We start from the raw sequence: 18,728 nt of genomic DNA, 5'->3' as shown, positions 1-18,728 counted from the left end.
AAGTGCTATAGAAATACATGTGAATAAAAAAATGATGTAAAAATATACATTTTGATGTTTAAATATTGAAAACTATTGTTTAAATATATGTATAATATCCCCTATGTATAAAACTGATTTTCATATGATTAAGTTTTGTGTGAATTTTGCCATGATGAATGTTGTTGAGATGGCGCTCCCCACTAAGAAAAGCCATGTGGACCTCAATATTTAAAGTATGGAGTTCCATTAGTTTAAAAAGATTTTAGGAGGGTAGTAACTCAACTTTGTAAATATTGAGTTCAACATTGTTTTATTTTATTTTATTTTTTTTATGGGGAACACCACATCAACGGCATTCAGTGTGACAAAATTCACACGAGACTCGGTCATATGAAACCGAGTTTTACACAAAACTCAAGTTTCAAAACTGAAACATTCCCCTTTCCAAAAATAAAATAAAATAAAATAAAAAAACTGAAACATTCCCTTAAATGTTTTGCTAATTACGGGCATTTTCCATTTTGGCCTTTTTTTTTTTTTTATTTTAAAATTTTTTTAAATTTTTAATTTTATTAATATATATTTTGATATTTATAAATTTTAAAACTTACTAGAAAAAGAAAAAAGAAAAGAAGAAAACCAAAAGCAAAAGAGACGATGCTGGGCACTGGGTTTGAGCTTAAGCAGCATACCCTCTTCCTCCCCTTAGCCATGCCTTCTTTTCCTATAATTCCTTCTGCTTAAGCAATATCATTCTCCCAATTCCAAACAAAAAATAATGTTGTTGGTAAAGAAGCCACCAAAACAGCACAGTTAGTGTTAATAAGAGACGCCACTCCAAGTCTTACTTGGAAAGGCAATCTGCCATTCTTCAACTTTCCTCATCCTCCTCTCAATCTCATTTCGACTCTGCTCTTGCAAGGTACTTTATCCTTTTTAATTCTTCTTTCTTTTATCTCTTTTTTTTTTTTTTTTTTTTTTTTTTTTTGGGGTCCAATTTTTCTCAAGTTATCAAGCGACATATCATCTGGGTATTTTTACTAATGCCAATATAAGGTGTTTCTTATATGCATTCTATGGATATGCATTAGTATTTGAAATTTCTTGTAACTTTTTTTTTGGTTGTAATTACTGCCCAGATTGGATTGTTGGGTTCATTTTAGATTGCATTATATGTCTATTGGTATATAAAAATGTCTACTTCACTTAAAAAAAAAGGGTTTTACCGGTGCAAAAAGCTCATTCTTTTGTGGGGTTTGGGAAAAAAAGTGATTGGTAGACGTTGCTAAATGCCTCTTAAGTTTGAAATGAATCGACATCTAGAATTGTCTGCATTGCTATTTGATGATGTTGCCTGAAATAGTTTACCTGTTTGGTGACTTTGTGTTAACTAAATTACTCAAATATTGAAATGATATTTTTACTGGGAAAAAAATCTGTTCAGTGTAATAGATATATAACTTGTAGAATATAAATCAGGGCAGATTAGGAGGGATGTTGAAAGTGCAAGACTTGAATGCTGTGTTACGAAATTTTGGAACTCTAAGCAGAAGGCAGGATCTTTCTCAGGTGCTTCAATTAGGAAGCTGTTGAAAATGTTTTTGCAAGCCAATTATTGGTTTTTTGAATTGTTAAGCCTGCCTGTTTCATTTGTAGAGTCATAGACTTGGAATATATATTCACAACTTATTGCATGGATGTCTCGTTGATGTTTGTTATTTAGTTTTATTTTATTTCTTGCCATCTGTGTGTGTGTCTGGTTCCTTTTAAAAGGGTCATCCGTATGTAGATCCATTATTTACTCCTTTTTTCGGCAGCTGCTTTAAAAGAATATATTTGATGTTTTCAAACTCAGCACATTTTATGATATGAGCCTAAAATAAAATTGACCTGAAATTTTATTTATTTATTTTTTTGTGTGTATAAAATTATCCAATAAAGATACATCCAGATGTCTTTTTTATAACTAGTCAACACTAAGCTGCCTGTGATCTTTGAAATTGTATATGGTTGCTTCACTAAGGCATTCAATTCATTTTGGCATTGGAATATATTACCAAATGATATTGGTACCTCACTCTTCGACAACAAATACAATTTTCTTCACTACCCTCTTCAGCTCCATGAGGCGATATACGATTCACTTTTGGTATGCAACTCTCTCTCGTGGTATTAAAACTTTAGGGTCAAGGCCATACAATCCCTAAAAGTATACTTTATCATCTAAGGCCAATTTTTGGGTTAGAAAGAAAAAATATTTTGAACTCTTTTGGTTTCATTCTAAAATTTGTGAAATCATTTGGGGGGACCAACCATGGTGACCCTACTTGGGCTTGACCATAGTAGGTTTCCACTCACTGTGGAATGAATTCCTGAGGACATAGAGCGGAGGCCACAGGTGCTCCCTTAGGTGTTGAGTATAGCCTGATCTCAGTGCCACTGATTTTAAGCAGTGGAAGGCTATAGACCTTTAGCTAAACTAGAGTCAAACTGTCACCCCTGAAGTTTCAAACTTTGGACCTACCCCAAGACTGAAACCATGGGGCCATGACCCTAGGTGGTGTGAAATCAGTTGCATTAGCATGTTAACCCATAACAAGTATAATTTCTTTACTCGTTAATGGCTTTCCTAGTGTTATGGTGGCTGCTAGAAATGATGGGGTTATGCCATATCGCTTGGGAGGCATTTGCCATCCTCCAATGATACAAATGTGTAAAGAAGGGAAGACATAGAAATAGTAAGATTGGGCAAAATTTGCAGATGAATGAATAACATTTGTTATTTGACAAATAGGTGTACTCATAGCAAAGTGATTGCAGCAAAAGCTGAGTAAACTAAAATAGAAACTGATATTAGATCAGTGATAAGGGCACATTTGGCTTTTCACTAAGGAAAACCATTTGGTTTGTACTACTAATTTATTGTTATACCCATAAACTTAGTAAAGATGGAATATGCGAGGATGGAAAAGGTAGGGCAGAAAAAAAGGGATAGAAAGGAGGGAAATGAAACACACAAAGGTAGATCTGGATGGAAAGGAAAATTGGACAGACTCCCCTCTTTCACGACTCTTTGGGGAATTGGAATTCAGAGCTCTCATATAATTGACTTCTTTAAGTAATAAGTATCCATCATTATGATATCTGATGGTGTGTTTCCCTTTCTCTTTTGTCTAATTTCTGTGTCATGAACTTGGTATAAAATTTTTAGGTGTTCTTCCAAGAGGGCTGTCAGTGCTTACATAAGATATTATTAAAACAAATCAGAAACAAGGGGGTGTATATATACATTTGGAATTCCCACATGCCAAGGCGCAGAAAATAGGATGACTGACAAAATGGAAATTGCTCACTGATCTTATGAGTGCATAAACTAAATTCATATATTGCTTCTCTGTAGTTGAATGGATAATTCAATTTTACTTTTGATAGATCATGGAATGGCATGGTATGTATCAAGAAATTTTATTTTGTCATGAACAAAATATTGAAAGAATGTCAGCAAATCTAAATCTAATTAGTAGGGATCATTATAACTGAAAATATAGAGAAAATGCCTTCGTAAGACTTTTACAAAAAATAAAATAAAATATTTTTCATATGCATTATTGTCACTTAGGTGTCTTCTTGTCATTCAAAAAGACTGTTTAATTGCCCTCTGTCTGTGGTTATAGTTTTGCCCTCTTTACCCATCCTCTCTGAACAATGAACCTAATTAACAATGTTGTTTAATTTCCCCTTCTTATAATTGTTGATAATTGTTAAGTCAAGTTTGCATTATTGCAGCTCTTTGAATGAATGCAACAAAATGGGCAAATAAATGCTTCGTCTTATAGCAGTTATATGGAGTTCATGAGAAAGAACATAAATCCTGTAAAGGCAATGGAGATATACAATGGCATTAAAGATGAATCAGCAAAAAACAATGTGTTCATATGCAATCCTGTTCTTAGTTGTCTGGTTAGGAATGGCAGTTTGGAATTGCAAGTTTAATAGCAGCATTACAATGCTTCATCAGATGAAGCAGGATGGTTTAATGCTAGATGTTGTTACATATAGCACGGTATGATATTTCAATTTATATTATGTATTTCCAATTTTTCTCCTAGCATCTGTGTTCGAATGTTGTTCACATAACCTGAAGTTGCTGCCACAGTCAGTTACATGATGATAATACGCTACTATATAGGACACTTATCCATATCAAACAGCTTTCAGAACTCCTTTTTTTTTTTTTTTTTTCCCCCATGTTATCACTTGTTTGTACTGAGAATTGAAATGTTTAGAAAATCAAGTGAATAGTTTGTTTCTACTACTGTCCTTTCATTTACCAGTTAAAAATATATCCACTCAGATGGTTACATGAATGTGAACACACACACATGTAGATAGTAGAACCATGACCTATGTCTAGCTTTGATCACCATGTGTAGATTCTTTGAGTTTGTGTTTATAACCTTGCTAAGGTTTTAAAGCAGCATGCTCAAAGATGACGGTTTGAAAATGAGGTCACACCTAGAATCTTTAAACTTATTAATTAAGAAAAAATCACATGGATTTTGTGTGTTTGCAATATAGATAAACTGACATGAATGGAGGATGCATTTATGAGTATGTGTCTATGCAAATATGAAACTTCATATGTCAAGTTTCAATTTGCATGCTACTTTATTTCTCTGGAGTTAAAACTATTAGAATTTATGATTTTGCTCAGATAGTTGCATCACTGAGAAAAATATTCTCATCTCAAATGTTATGTCAACACAATGGAACTTTCTTGTTTGTCATTATTGTGATGTCTAAACAGCACCATAATCTTTGGACAAATCAAAGATGTTTCATGGTAATTATCCTTTGCTAGTATTCTATGTTTTGAGTCCTTTTCTATTTGGTTTAAAGTTCTTAATTACTTGTCTTTGTTATTAGTACTCCTAATCTTTCTTGGAAAATGTTATTTTGTATTCTTAGTCTTTCTAGGAAAGTGATTAGAAATAGACTATACAAAGGCTTTTATGTAGTAAACAATAGAGATGTAGAGATTGAATTTAAGGAAATTCCAGCAGCTTATTTTAAGCTTTAAAGGTGTGATTGCTTAGGGTTTATCTATCTTTATTTCTTGTTTTATTCACTATTTTGACACCAAGCAGCAATCAAATTCAGTCAAAATCCATTTTTATTTTATATTATTATTATTTATTTTACCTAACCTTATCTAAACCCTTAAACATCAAAACCTAGTCAAAGAACCCTTCAAGGTCTCCCAAAAAAAAAAAAAAATCCTTATTTAGTGTTGAATTTCTAAAAATCCTACATCACTTCACCATTGTCCTTCTTCATTCTTAGCTGCTTGCAGGTTGCATCAAAATTAAATATGGTTATTCTAAGGCATTAGAGCTGGTTCGGGAGCTTCAACATAATGGGCTGCACATGGACAATGTAATTTATGGGACACTTCTAGCTGTTTGTGCTTCAAATACTAAATTGGAAGAAGCAGAAAGCTATTTTAACTGGATGAAAGATGAAGGTCATTCACCAAACGTGTTTCACTATAGTTCTTTGCTCAATTCTTACTCGATTAGTGGAAACTATAGAAAGGCTGACGAGTTGGTTCAAGATATGAAATCTGCAGAGTTAGTACCAAATAAGGTTTGTTTTCATGTTTAATTTGCCAATAAAGACTAGGGTTTTCTAAAAGTAGTATATTCATGCTTTTTTAAATGTTGAGGTTGTTTGATGTCTTGGTATTAGTATGCTTTGAGATGGCTTGGTATTAGTAGCAAATTTTAAAGGTTCACAAAAACTCTAATTTAAATCCCATGAAATGGGAATACTTATGTTAGAAGAGTTGCATATATCAAATAAACTGATAAACATGCCTTTACATATTAGCCCACAGGTGATATGAAGTTTTTCAGGCATACTCTTTCCTAATTCTGAAACTTCAAGAATCTTTTTTTATTTATTAAAAAAAGATGTGCGCTTTTAACATAACATATCTGTGTCACATTTTTGTGTCAGCTGATGGGTGTAGTGAATCCCAAATAAATTTGTTAGGTTTTTGTTTTGTGTTTTGTGTTTTTTTTTTTTTTTTGAGAAGATTGTTAGGTTTTAGTTTACCACCTATGTACAGGGTTGAATGAACCTGATTATTTACCTTTAATGCATATGACAAGATCTGAGAACTACAGCTTTGATTATTGTAATGTATTTCGAGAATTTGATGTCGTAATGATGGCAAAATTTCTTATAGCCGCTGAGAAGTTCTTATTACCAAGTGAGACTGCTGTATAGGCTAGAATTTGATCAGCTGCCCATGCATGACTTTTGATGTCTTGTCAACCCAGTGAAAACTCTAAATAAGTTAATATAACATTTGTACAACTATAGATCCATTGCACTGTGAGCCAAAGACTATAGTCCATAAACAGATTGGATTTTTTTCAATGTACTTAACAAATTATGCGAAATTACACTTTACCACTCTAAACTATACTCTAAATTACACTTTGCACCCTAAACTTTTTGAATGCATGTTTTGCACCCTAAACTGCGACTTTTGTTACACTTTACACCCTAACATTAAGTTTGTTGTTAACTTGGATGGAAATCCAAAATTTATGGTGCTTAGTGTAATTGGAAGTATAGCTTAGGGTGGTAAAATTTAGTTTCACCTTTATTTTGAAGGAATTGAAAAGAGGGCAATTGGGTTTCATATGGTGTCATGCCTTTCCGTCTAATTTGATGTCGGGGTGCAAAGTGTAACAAAGGTCATAATTTAGGGTGTTAAACGTGCATTCGAAAAGTTTAGGGTGCAAAATGTAAATAGGGGTATAATTTAGGGTGATAAACTATAATTTCCCCAAGAAATTGAATGAATTAAAATCTGGTAGTATTGAATATGTCAGTAGTGGTGGCATTCTTAGGGACTGTTTTTATCACTTCTCTGTCTTCTTCTTATGACAATTATAGCTGGCTTGCTACTGTTATTCCCAAGTTTAAAGCACTTGGGGAGTGTGTAATTGTAGATAACTCCCCTATGCTCAACCATATATATGTACTTAAATTCATTTATCTTTTGGTCAATGCTGAGTTGTATCTTGGAACTAAAATTGAGCAAAGTCATGGATGGTTTGACCATCATGACTGGAGGTGGGTGGTTGAAAGGCAAGGTTGGATTGCTTTTTTTATTGAATGGGAGTGTGGGATGTGGCTTTAATTTGGAAAATATGGTGGGCTGGTGGCATTAATTTCTGAAGCGTTTTGTTGGCAGATATAGTGGGTTTAGAGTACAGATTATATAGTGGAGTTTAGAGCTTGCGGAATGGATTTAGGAAGGTGGCATAGACTATGGAGAAGATGTATGTTGCTGTTGTTCATTTCTGCAAGCAGGGGGGATCCAGAAAAAAAGCTATATATGCAAAGTACCAAAGTGGTTGGAAGATAGTCAACCTACTTCTAGCTGTTCCTAACTAGCTTTAATTGTTGTTAGCAAGCGAGATCTGGCACGGAAAGCCCATCAATCCTAAACATCGAAAGCTAAGGTGAGCCAACAACAGTTAAGGTAGCATCCAGGAAAGACCAGTTGTTTCAGCAGGCTCATCTTTCCCCTGACTTTTCCAGGTATATGCTCAGCTTGGGGAAATTTTTTTAACTGTTTGAAGACTATGTTTTGAGTTGTAGGAGGCTGAGGTCATGGGTTCAAGATCCATCTGTTGCATGTGTAACTTACCAATATGTATATTGAGAGAGAGAGAGAGAGAGAGAGAGAGAGAGGGAGAGAGAGCCCCTTGTAGGAGGATAGCTCAAGGAATAAGAATGAATTGCCCTAGGTACATGAGTTTTATAAAACAAAAAGATAGAATTGATTCTATAACTAATTAAAACTCATTTGTCCTGGACAATAACCTTTGTGTATCTTACTTATCAAAAAAATTAAAGTGTGTATCTTAAAAACGGTCTTCCTTGGTGTTATTGACGAAGGCAATTAGATAAAACTTGCTTTAATGTGTCTGAAATTGATGCGTGTATATTGTATTAGTGTTTGGACTCTCTATAAATGATTTGATAGTAAGTCCATCATTCCCTGTTAACTACTAATTTCACATTGAATAATATCTGTGGTCTGAATGTTAATTCATCAAAATCCATAAAGAGATCTTCATAGCATCTGTGGTGATAGTCAATGGTCACACACCTCTGGGATCTCAACAGGATACAAATGGATTCTGTCTGACCATGAATTTCTTAAATTTGGGTCAAGATTTGTTATGCATTTCCAAACTGCACTGTTACACATGAAGCCACTTCCAAAGGCAATTTTCCAAACACGATCTCCCTTCTTCACTCTTCCTTTTGCCTCCAGATAGCTCAGCCCATACCAAAGTGATGAAGATGAGGTTTTGCCAAACCTATATAATGTCATTCTTGATGCTTCTGCATCTTCCTTGTGTAGCCTGAGATTGTCCTCTATGGCATCAATTACTGCCTTTCCACCAGCATGTGTACAGAAATGCTCGAAAGCCTTTTTGAAACTCGGCACATAAGTTCCCTTCTGGCCAGCTAAAAACCATATTTTTTGCTTAATCACTGACCATCCATGCTGGAGTTGCTCGGAGTATGGCAAGACAAGTGGGCTTAATTCTGATATGTTTGTCCTTAATGCTTTTGCTGCCACATGTAGAAGTTCTTGTGATAGAGACACTCCAACTTTCCCAGCTTCGTCAGGTTGTTGGTGAACAGACTGGTAAGCTTGGTCATCAGACCCCAAGCGTGTTCTCACAAGGTTCTGAAGTTTGTACTTAGCCTTGTGCTTGTCTTGCTTTCTATTAGAAAGTAAAATAGCTGCTCCACCCATTCGAAACAAAATGTTGGCCATATGCATGGACTTAACTTTACCGTTATAACCATTGGGAGTTACAACTTCCATGCTGAGAACTAAAGCTACTGAATTTTTGTGAACTTTTAGAAGATCTTTAAACAGACTAATTGATAACATTCCAGCACTGCAATCCATTACACTGAGGCTGACACTCTTTACATTGCTTCTGAATCCAAACTTGTTTATGATCATAGATGTAAGGGATGGTGTAGGGCAGAAAAGGCTACAGTTGGATACAAGAATGTCAATGCTTTTAGGATTTATGTTATGCTTGGAAAGAAGGTCTTTGACTATTGTGGACAACCATTTCAGTTTCCTCTTGAGCTTTGTAAAAAGAAGAATTTGGTGGGATCTCATGCACTGCAATAGGCATGCAAGTCTCAAATCCAATACCTGATCTTTCCAATATTTTCACTTGGAAATTGATACTTTCTTGGTCAAAGATATTAGATGCTTCACAGTGTTCAATAAAATTAGCATTTGGAACTTGCAAACTATCGGGAGGTAGATAACAGGAAAAATCAACAAGGTAAACAGAATTAGATTTGAAAGTAAGACAGATAATTGCAATGATTAAAGCAGTTATAGCTAATAGATGGATGAGGGATATTGGGAATTCTGTAACAATAGATAGGTTTGTACAAGATAAATATCTAAGCAAGACAGTCTCCATTGTCAAATTCCTGGATAAGATTGCTAGGAGTTTAATTTGATGCTTTTGGTTATATACAAACAAGCAAGCAAGAATAAAGTTAAAAAATGCAACTGTTAGCTATGTGTTCACGTGTGCACACGTGTTTATGAATGGTTTAGTGTTTATTCATATTATGAAGCAATCAAGAGAGAAGTTTTGGAATGCAAGCATGCACCAAAAGATATTTTAAGATTTTTTTGTTTGTAAAACCTTCGATCTGGGGCATGTGTGTCTTCCACACTCTCTTGTCCGATTGTCCATTTTAAACTAACTCCAGTTAGAGTTTCCCTCTATAAATACCAACCACAAGAGGCATGTGTTCACCACAAGTAATCAACACACCCTTTCCTCATATTCTTCCTTTCTGATCATAATTGCCAATTTGCCTTATACTCCTCATCATGGCTGCTGCAACTCACAACCAACCCTCAAATAACAGCTTAGAAATTCCTATTTATGCAAATGATATTATGGACTCAAAACATAGCCAGAAGATTGAAGAAGGTGACAATGTTGACTACTTTCAAAGGGCACAGTGGCTTCGAGCTGCTGTATTGGGAGCAAATGATGGGCTTGTTTCTGTTGCTTCGTTAATGATGGGTGTTGGGTCCGTTAAAGAAGACATTAAACCCATGCTCCTTGCTGGTTTTGCAGGTTTATTTGCAGGGGCTTGCAGTATGGCAATTGGGGAGTTTGTGTCTGTGTACACCCAGAGGGACATAGAAGTGGAACAAATAAAGAGAGAGTACTCAATGAAAGTTGGTGGAGAGAATGAAGAAGAGGGTGAGAGGGAGACCATCTCAAATCCTTATCAAGCTGCTTTTGCATCAGCCCTTGCATTTTCAATAGGTGCAGTACTGCCATTATTGGCAGCTGCATTTATAAAGCCACATAAAGTAAGACTGGGTGTCCTAAGTTTAGTGGCTAGCTTGGCCCTGGTTGTTTTTGGAATTGTAGGAGCAGTGTTAGGGAAGACTCCAAAGGTGAAGTCTAGCATTAGGGTTCTTGTTGGAGGCTGGGTGGCAATGGCAATCACCTTTGGGCTGACCAAATTAATTGGCTCCAATGGACTGCAAATGTGATTTCTGGGTTTTGACTTTTGTCCTTTTGTCAATTGTAAACTTGTTTTCCTTTGGCTACCTCCACTTTTTTGTTCGACCTTCCTTGAGTATGCTTGTGTTCAGTTTTTAATGTGTCATATGTCATGGTCCAAGAGTTTTCTAAATGGAAGTGAAGGTGTCAATTGAGCTAATGTAACTAGTGATGTCTCTTAAGACTTTACTAAGCACCAGATGGCTTTATTCCACCTTCACCCTTTTGGTTGTGGTTCTTTGGATAGAGGAAGAGCTACCCTCTTATGTGTGGCTCACCCTTTGGAGAAAATAAAAGTTTGTAAATGGAAATGAATAATAATCGGTTGTTTGAAAGGAAGATATCAACTTGATTAATTTGCTCTGCAACAACTCTCTCTCTCAAAAATTAAATGGCTAAACAAGCATAACTTCATACAGTTCAAAGCTTGATAATATTATAAGATGAAAAATTGATTCCTAGCATCATGAAGCGGATTGCTAATTGCTTAACCTCTGTAATTTTTAATATCTAAAAATAACAGATTGAATAAATACCAAAGAAGTAGAACCCCTTTTATTTTTGGGGGGAGCTTCGTAAGCTTTGGATATATGTATTGATGAATTAGCTTTGGAAATTTTGATTCCAAGCTAGGGTGAAGTGACCAATCTTTAGGTGGTTATAATAACAGAAAAATCAGAAATCCTGGTTTCAAGGAGCGTGACAAACATGTGAGTTGGATAGGATTAATTTAAATACTCTCTTTGTTTATCTTCAAATAATTTTTAAAATCTGAGATATTGTGCTAATCAAATTATGCTTTCTATATGATCCTCCAAATGCCTATCTTTCTTTATTCTTGATGATTGTATTCCATAGGGAAAGGAAACTTCTTTATTTATTTGGGTTGAAACAAATGCAACCTAATTTGTTGGATCACAAAGTTTGCATGTACAAAACATTTAGTTATGTCCCTAAGTTTAACAATCCACACTTTTGTTGCCGCTGGCATTCAGGCTTTCAGGTCAAAAATTACTGTGTTATGAGTTTCTGTGTGGCATTGGCACTTTAGAATGTAATGAAGGTTTTTCTTAATTAAAGAATGTAATGAAAGGTTACGATAGTTCATTGGCTATTCTTTTGTTGTCAATAAAATGTACCCTGCCTGCCACCCATCAGGAATGAGTTTCTAGCCTCTAGGTAACAATATACAAATTTGAAAACTTACTGCTCTTATTTATTTATTTCTTTTTGATAGGCGAAAACTACCTAAAAATCCAAATATAAAAAATTCTTCTAATTCCAAAAGGAAAATAATGAAGATATCATCTTTGACTGAGGAAAGAAAAGAATGATTAAAAATGTTTGGAAATGCATATATTAATTATTTAATTGTGCATTAACAATAACAACAATAATAATAGATTTAGAATATAACATTTTTTTGTCATGTTTAGTTGATTTGACAACAATTGAAATAAAAACAATAAAATATAAATATTTTTGAATTCACTTAAATTAATCTAATCATTCAGATTTCCAAACTCCTATTCTAATTAAAAAAAAAAAAAAATTCATAACTCCTTTTAGTGACATGTAATATATATTTATATATAGAACCAACAATGTAGTATCTATATAATTAAAAAGAGTATTATTAGGATAAATATATTTATTTTGTTATATTAATTATTTTAAGTGGTTTATTAATTACTTAAATAAAATGAAATTTTAATTTCATTATTTAAAGATTTATATGAGAAACAATTGATTTGAAGTATGACATTCTTGATTAAATTAAGTTGCTTTTAAAATAATTGAAACAAAATCCAACAAAAGGGGAAAAAAAATAAATAACACATAATCAATAATTAAAAATAATTGATGCACTTAAGTTAATGAAAATAATTAAATATTTGTCAATGCAATCAAGTAATAGGTTTTGTGGGGTCTGAGGGCCTGGTGGCCACGGCCCACTTTACATCCGGCCCAGGGCTCACGCCAAGGAAGAAGGATTATCCGAGGACGATGTATGAAGGCCTGAGTTGCAGTGATCCTCGCCGAGGATAACCTGTCCTCGGCGGACCGAGACTAACGCCTAGTGGGGGGGGGGGGGGGGAGGGACAAGCCCAGGACAGGTTGTCACCTCCACACTAAATGCGCTCACCTAATCCTCTGGCCACAATAATGGAGATGTGATTCTTGGACTGGGTAACCTTGGTCACTGCAAATCACTTGAGTACTGATAATACAGTTGATGGACGGGCGGTTAGAAGGAAAGCGCATGGATGATCAACAGGTGGAAGAAAGAGAGGAGAGGAAAATGACTATATAAGAGGAACCAATAGAACATCAGAGGGGGGGGGGGGGGAAGAAGAAAAGGAGAAAGGAGGAATGGGGAAGCTCCTCGGATCAACGCCGAGGAGCTACCTTAAGGGGTAACTTGGATGCCTCGGCCTTCAATGGTTGTGAATCCTGTGTTAGGTGTTGTCCACCTCTTAGGGCCTAGTTTTTGAACCCATTCTCTAAAAATGTATTGTTTAAGCTTATTGGATCATTCTACTTTTTATTTTCGAGTGCCTTTCCAAAATGCGTCCTTACAATTGGCGCCGTCTGCGGGAAGAATTTGTGCACTAGCAGGCGCAACGGACAATTGTTCCTAAGTAGCTAGTTTACGGAAGGTTAACAACGATGCGCCACCAAAAAAAAAAAAAAAAAAAAACCACTACAAAAAAGTAGAAAATTCAAAGGAAAAGAGAAGAAACATCGAAATATTTTATTAAATGAAAAGGAAATATAAAATACAAACAGAGGCTCAGACAGGCTTGTTTTAAAACTAATTCTACAAACAGAGGTCCAGACAGGCCTGTTTTAAAACTAACTTAAGGGAAGGGGGCTGAGGCAAGCTTGTTTTAAGGCTGCCAACAACCCCCGAGCCGGTGCGGATGGTGCCGGCGACAAGAGAGGAGCAGACGCATGGGCGCCTGGCGACCCTTCCCCATGATGTTCCCTTGATCCTCTCCCAGCCCCACGGTGGTTGACCGTTGGTGATGGGACTGACGAAGTAGATCATGTAAGAGGTAATCTGGACCGACGAGACAAGCCTTCAATGACGAGCATTCACTTCACTGACGACTCTAAACATTTCATTCAATGCCATCAATAAACGTCAGGGAGGGTTACAAAACCAGTTGAACAGACCGTTGGGACAAAATTAAAGCCACATGATGAGGCCAGAAAACGTTACCTAGAGGGATATTAAGAACCACCATAATTACCCAACGGCTAGAGACTACAACAACATATATAAAGCCCTCACACGCCCAAAGAAAAGGTATGAACATATTGAGATTGATACTATTTGATTTCGGTACCTTAAATTGCTTACTCTTAAGTAATTTTCGACACTGACTTTGGCATCAGAGACGTTGTGGCAGGCACCACACCGGTGACCGTCCTCGAGAAAACATCTTTGCAAGAGGCCAAAGATCATTTCTGTCTACATACATTGACTGACGAATTCATACTTCATCAGTTTGGCGCTGTCTGTGGGGATGATTTTTTCGTGCTCAACCTAGAAAAAGTAGTTTCACATGGAGGCTAATCCAGATTCTGCAGCTTTAGCTCAACAAGTTCAGGCTCTCGCAGCCACCGTTGAAGAACCGACCAGGCAAAATCAGGAGATGAAGCTACGGCTTCAGTAGGAGGAGAATCGGTCTAAAGGGAACCGAGATGACGAGGGGGATAGCCACAGAAGAAATGACCATCAAAGGCCCGATACTCCAACCGAGCATAACTCGGATCTTCTGCAAGAGATGAGGAGAGAGATGGACGAACTTAGAAACGCCATCAAGGAGAAAACAGATCGAATGGTTAGGGCAACAGATTCGCCGTTCACCCCAGCGGTCCTTGATTGTCCAGTCCCGTCAAAATTTCGGTTGCCCTAGCTTGAACCATTCGATGGGCTGAAGGACCCTCAGGATCATTTGAACACCTTTAAGACGACTTTAGGGCTTCAGCAGCCCCCAGACGAAATACTGTGTCGCTCCTTCCCAACCACCCTCAAAGGAGCTGCAAGGGAATGGTTCACAAAGCTACCAACATTGTCCGTTGACAATTTCGAGCAGTTGAGCAATGCCTTCTTGCGTCACTTCATTGGAGGACAACGTCCTAAGAGAACCGCGGACCACTTACTTACCATCAGGCAGGGAGAAAAGGAAACCCTGAGGTCATACGTGAAACTCTTTACTCGCGAGACACTAGAGGTGGATGATGCGGACGATAAGGTGCAACTGACGACCTTCAAGGCAGGGTTGAGATCTAGAGAGCTATTTTGTCACTAGCAAAGAATCCCCCTATAACGATGGCCGAAATGCTCCTAAAAGCGCAGAAGTACATGAACACTGAAGACGCATTAGCGGCCATCGGGGATGCAGGGAGACTAGTGGAAAAAGAAAGGAAAGATGATGACCGTAGAGGGCAAAAGCGGGAGCGCCCAAATCGTCGGACCAATGACGGATTCAAGAGGAAGGATGACAAAGGACCGCAAGCGGTAAAATTTACCCCTCTTATTATGCTAGTTGATAAAATTTTAACGCAGATTAAGGATGAGCATCAGCTTAAGTGGCCGCGACCATTGCACTTATCCCCTAACGTTCGCGATAAGAGCAAGTACTGCCGATTTCACAAGGACCACGGCCATTACACTGAAGATTGTCGAGACCTCAAGGAGCAGATAGAGGAACTGATACAGAAAGGAAAGCTACAGAAGTTTGTGAAGAAAGGGGAATACAGTAGGTTCCGAGATGGAAACAAGAGTTAGCACGAGTCCACATCCGGGGGCAATAACCGTCAGTACCAGCCCCCTCAAAACGTGATAGGAGAAATACAGACGATCGCAGGAGGGCCCATTACAGGTGGGTCATTCAAGTCCCTTAAGAAAGTGCACCAACGACAGGTGAATAGTGTCCACATGACACCCCCGTTGAAACAAAGACGAACCGGTCAGGACATGATCTTCAATGAAGGAGATGCATGGGGAGTAAAGCAACCTCATAACGACCCCCTAGTCATAGCACTTACAATAGAAGGTTTTAACACAAAAAGAATCCTCGTGGACAATGGAAGTTCCGCCGACATCATCTACTTCCCTGCGTTCCAACAATTGAAACTGGATCCAAAAAGGTTGCGTCCATTTGACTCCCTCCTCGTCAGCTTCAGTGGAGACAGGGTATATCCCAAGGGCACAGTGACGCTGATGGTGACAATGGGAACTTATCCAAAACAGTTGACCTGTGATCTTGATTTCTTGGTAGTAGATTGTCCCTCAACCTACAATGTAATCATTGGAAGACTAGCGCTCAACAAGTGGAAATCATCCACGTCAACATACTACCTGAAGGTAAAATTTTCAACGGAGAATGGGGTAGGAGAAGTCAAAGGAGATCAAGTTTTAGATCGGGAGTGTTACCAGGCTGTCGTGGCTGTAAAGGAGAACCATACATGGACGATCGAAGAAAAGGAGGAAGAAAAGGTAGAGGCCTTGGAGATCGTAGAGTTATCCAATGAAGAGCCAAATAAGACAACCAGGATAGGGACGACCCTAAGTCCTGAGATGAGGACAAAGTTGGTTCAGTTTCTTAAAGATAATCTAGATGTCTTTGCTTGGAGCCATGATGACATGCCAGGTATATCTCCAGAAGTCATCCAGCACAGGCTGAATGTAGACCCGGAAAGGAAGCCCGTCAAACAAAGGCGAAGAGTTTTTGCACCAGAAAGAGATCAAGCGGTTACGGATGAAGTTAACAAGCTCTTGACTGCAGGCTTCATCCGCGAAGTATATTATCCAGACTGGCTCGCTAACGTCGTCTTGGTGAAGAAAGCAAATGGGAAATGGAGAATGTGCGTAGACTTCACAGACCTGAACAAAGCATGCCCGAAGGACAGCTTCCCTCTTCCGAGAATAGAATAGTTGGTAGATTCCATAGCTGGGCATAAGCTTTTGACGTTCATGGACGCTTTCTCTGGATACAACTAGATAAAAATGGCAGAAGAGGATCAGGAGAAAACGGTCTTCATCACCAGCCAAGGACTCTATTGCTATAAGGTAATGCCCTTTGGACTGAAGAATGCAGGAGCCACTTATCAGAGATTGATAAACATAATGTTTAGCAAGCAGATAGGCAGAAATATGGAAGTGTACGTGGATGACATGCTCGTTAAGAGTAAAGAAGAACTCATCCATCTGGACGACCTCAAAGAGACATTTACTACCCTTAAGCAATATCATATGAAGCTCAACCCCAATAAATGTGTCTTTGGCGTGGCCTCAGGGAAATTCCTGGGATTTATGGTGTCTCGGAGAGGAATCGAGGTAAATCCAGAAAAGGTACAAGCCATAATCAATATGGCATCGCCTAAGACCGTCAAGGAAGTCCAGAAGCTGATAGGAAGGATTGCAGCGCTCAATAGGTTCGTCTCTAGAGCGACGGACAAATGCCTACCCTTCTTCAAGACATTGAGACAGGCTTTCGCCTGGACTGACGAGTGTGAGGCCGCTTTCCAGGAACTCAAACGTTACTTAAGCAATCCACCTCTTCTAAGCCCGTCAAAAGAAGGTGAAAACTTGTACTTGTACCTGGCAGTGTCAGATACGGCCGTCAGTGGAGCCTTAATCCGAAAAGAAGAAAAGAAACAACTCCCCGTTTACTACATCAGCCAAGTCTTCCAGGGAGCTGAGTCCAGGTATCCTCAGATCGAGAAGATCACATTTGCACTGATAATAGCTTCACGCAAACTCAGGCAGTACTTCCAAGCGCATCCTATCCTAGTAATGACAGACCAACCAATCAAGAAGTCCATGAGCAAACCTGAGGCGGCTGGGAGAATGGTCCAGTGGGCAATTGAGCTCAGTCAGTTTGACATTGAATACCACCCCAGGACGGCCATAAAGGCACAAGATTTAGCAGACTTCACATCGCGAAATTCACCCACCCGGACGAAGATGACTTCACCGTTAAACACAAGCAATGGACAATACAGACCGATGGCTCGTCAGCCTATAAGAGAGGAGGAGTAGGGGTAGTCGTAATCACTCCCGCCGGAGAAAAGCTAAAATATGGGGTTCAACTGAAATTCCCAGCGACAAATAACGAGGCCGAATATGAAGGAATTCTAACGGGATTAAGGCTTGGAAGAGAGCTTGGGGTTAAGAATCTGGTGATCCAAAGCGATTCGAAACTAGTAATTGGGCAGGTCAGAGGAGAGTATGAAGCAAAAGAAGAAAGAATGCAGAGGTACCTCAGACTGGCGAAGAATCTTGCTCGAGAATTCGAAAAGGTGGAGTTCGTGCAGATTCCTAGGTGTCAGAATGTGATAGTAGACGAAGTCTCAAAGATAGCCTCGTCAGATGGAGAAGCGGTGGAAGAAGGCCTGATGATGGAAGTCCAGAAAATCTCTAGCATCGAAGAGGTTCCAGCATTTGCAGTCTAGAGCACAAACAGCTAGATGACACCCATTGTATCCTTCCTTCAAGACGGGCACCTCCCACAGAACACAGAAGAAGCCAGGAAGATCAAACAGAGAGCAGCCAGATTCATGATCCATAATGACGCCCTATACAAAAGAGGCTTCTCCATGCCTTACCTAAAGTGTGTGGACGAGAAAGAAGTAACGTACATCCTGAAAGAAATCCACGAAGGTGTTTGCGGGGATCATGCTGGTCCCAGATCCCTGGCAGGTAAAATAGTTCGAACAGGCTACTTCTGGCCGACTATGCAGGTAGACGCGGCAGAATTCGTCAAGAGATGTGACAAGTGCCAACGGTTCGGAAATGTCCAGCGACTTCTAGCGGAAAAATTGACGACGATTGCATCGCCATGGCCGTTTGCACAATGGGAAATCGACATCGTCGGTCCGCTGCCCCAAGGTAAAGGCCAGGTAAAGTTTTTATTAGTTGCCATTGATTACTTTACAAAATGGGTTGAAGCAGAGGCGTTGGCAACCATAACCGAAGCCAGAATCCAGAGCTTCGTATGGAAAAATATCATCTGCAGGTTCGGGATTCCAAAGACGATCATATCAGACAATGGACGACAATTTGAC

General features: G+C 38.3%; 1 protein-coding gene, 1 non-coding gene and 1 pseudogene across 2 annotated transcripts; 2 read left to right on the top strand and 1 right to left on the bottom strand.

Moving 5' to 3' along the window:
- The first annotated feature begins 596 nt into the window (after positions 1-596).
- LOC112011720 (uncharacterized) lies at positions 597-6,211 on the top strand. Its single transcript, XR_010628072.1, has 3 exons — positions 597-904; positions 3,769-4,045; positions 5,326-6,211. It is a non-coding gene; the product is annotated as an uncharacterized LOC112011720 (transcript).
- A 1,177-nt stretch (positions 6,212-7,388) lies between these two features.
- LOC112011724 (vacuolar iron transporter homolog 4) lies at positions 7,389-11,002 on the top strand. The gene has a single exon (XM_065771094.1). It carries the CDS (start codon positions 9,956-9,958, stop codon positions 10,634-10,636), a length of 681 nt encoding a protein of 226 aa, XP_065627166.1. The 5' UTR covers positions 7,389-9,955; the 3' UTR covers positions 10,637-11,002.
- On the bottom strand, positions 8,162-9,545 carry LOC112041181 (3-ketoacyl-CoA synthase 7-like; annotated as a pseudogene).
- Positions 11,003-18,728: the final 7,726 nt, after the last annotated feature.

The sequence above is a fragment of the Quercus suber genome, unplaced genomic scaffold (assembly GCF_002906115.3).
Source record: "Quercus suber isolate HL8 unplaced genomic scaffold, Cork oak 2.0 scaffold_39, whole genome shotgun sequence".
Taxonomy (NCBI): Eukaryota; Viridiplantae; Streptophyta; class Magnoliopsida; order Fagales; family Fagaceae; genus Quercus; species Quercus suber.
The sequence above is the reverse complement of the archived record's forward strand: the minus strand, read 5'-3'. Positions and strand labels throughout refer to the sequence as shown.

Bases quoted from the DNA above. Each gene is read 5' to 3' on its own strand.
- LOC112011724 (XM_065771094.1), top strand. From the start codon at position 9,956: ATGGCTGCTGCAACTCACAACCAACCCTCAAATAACAGCTTAGAAATT.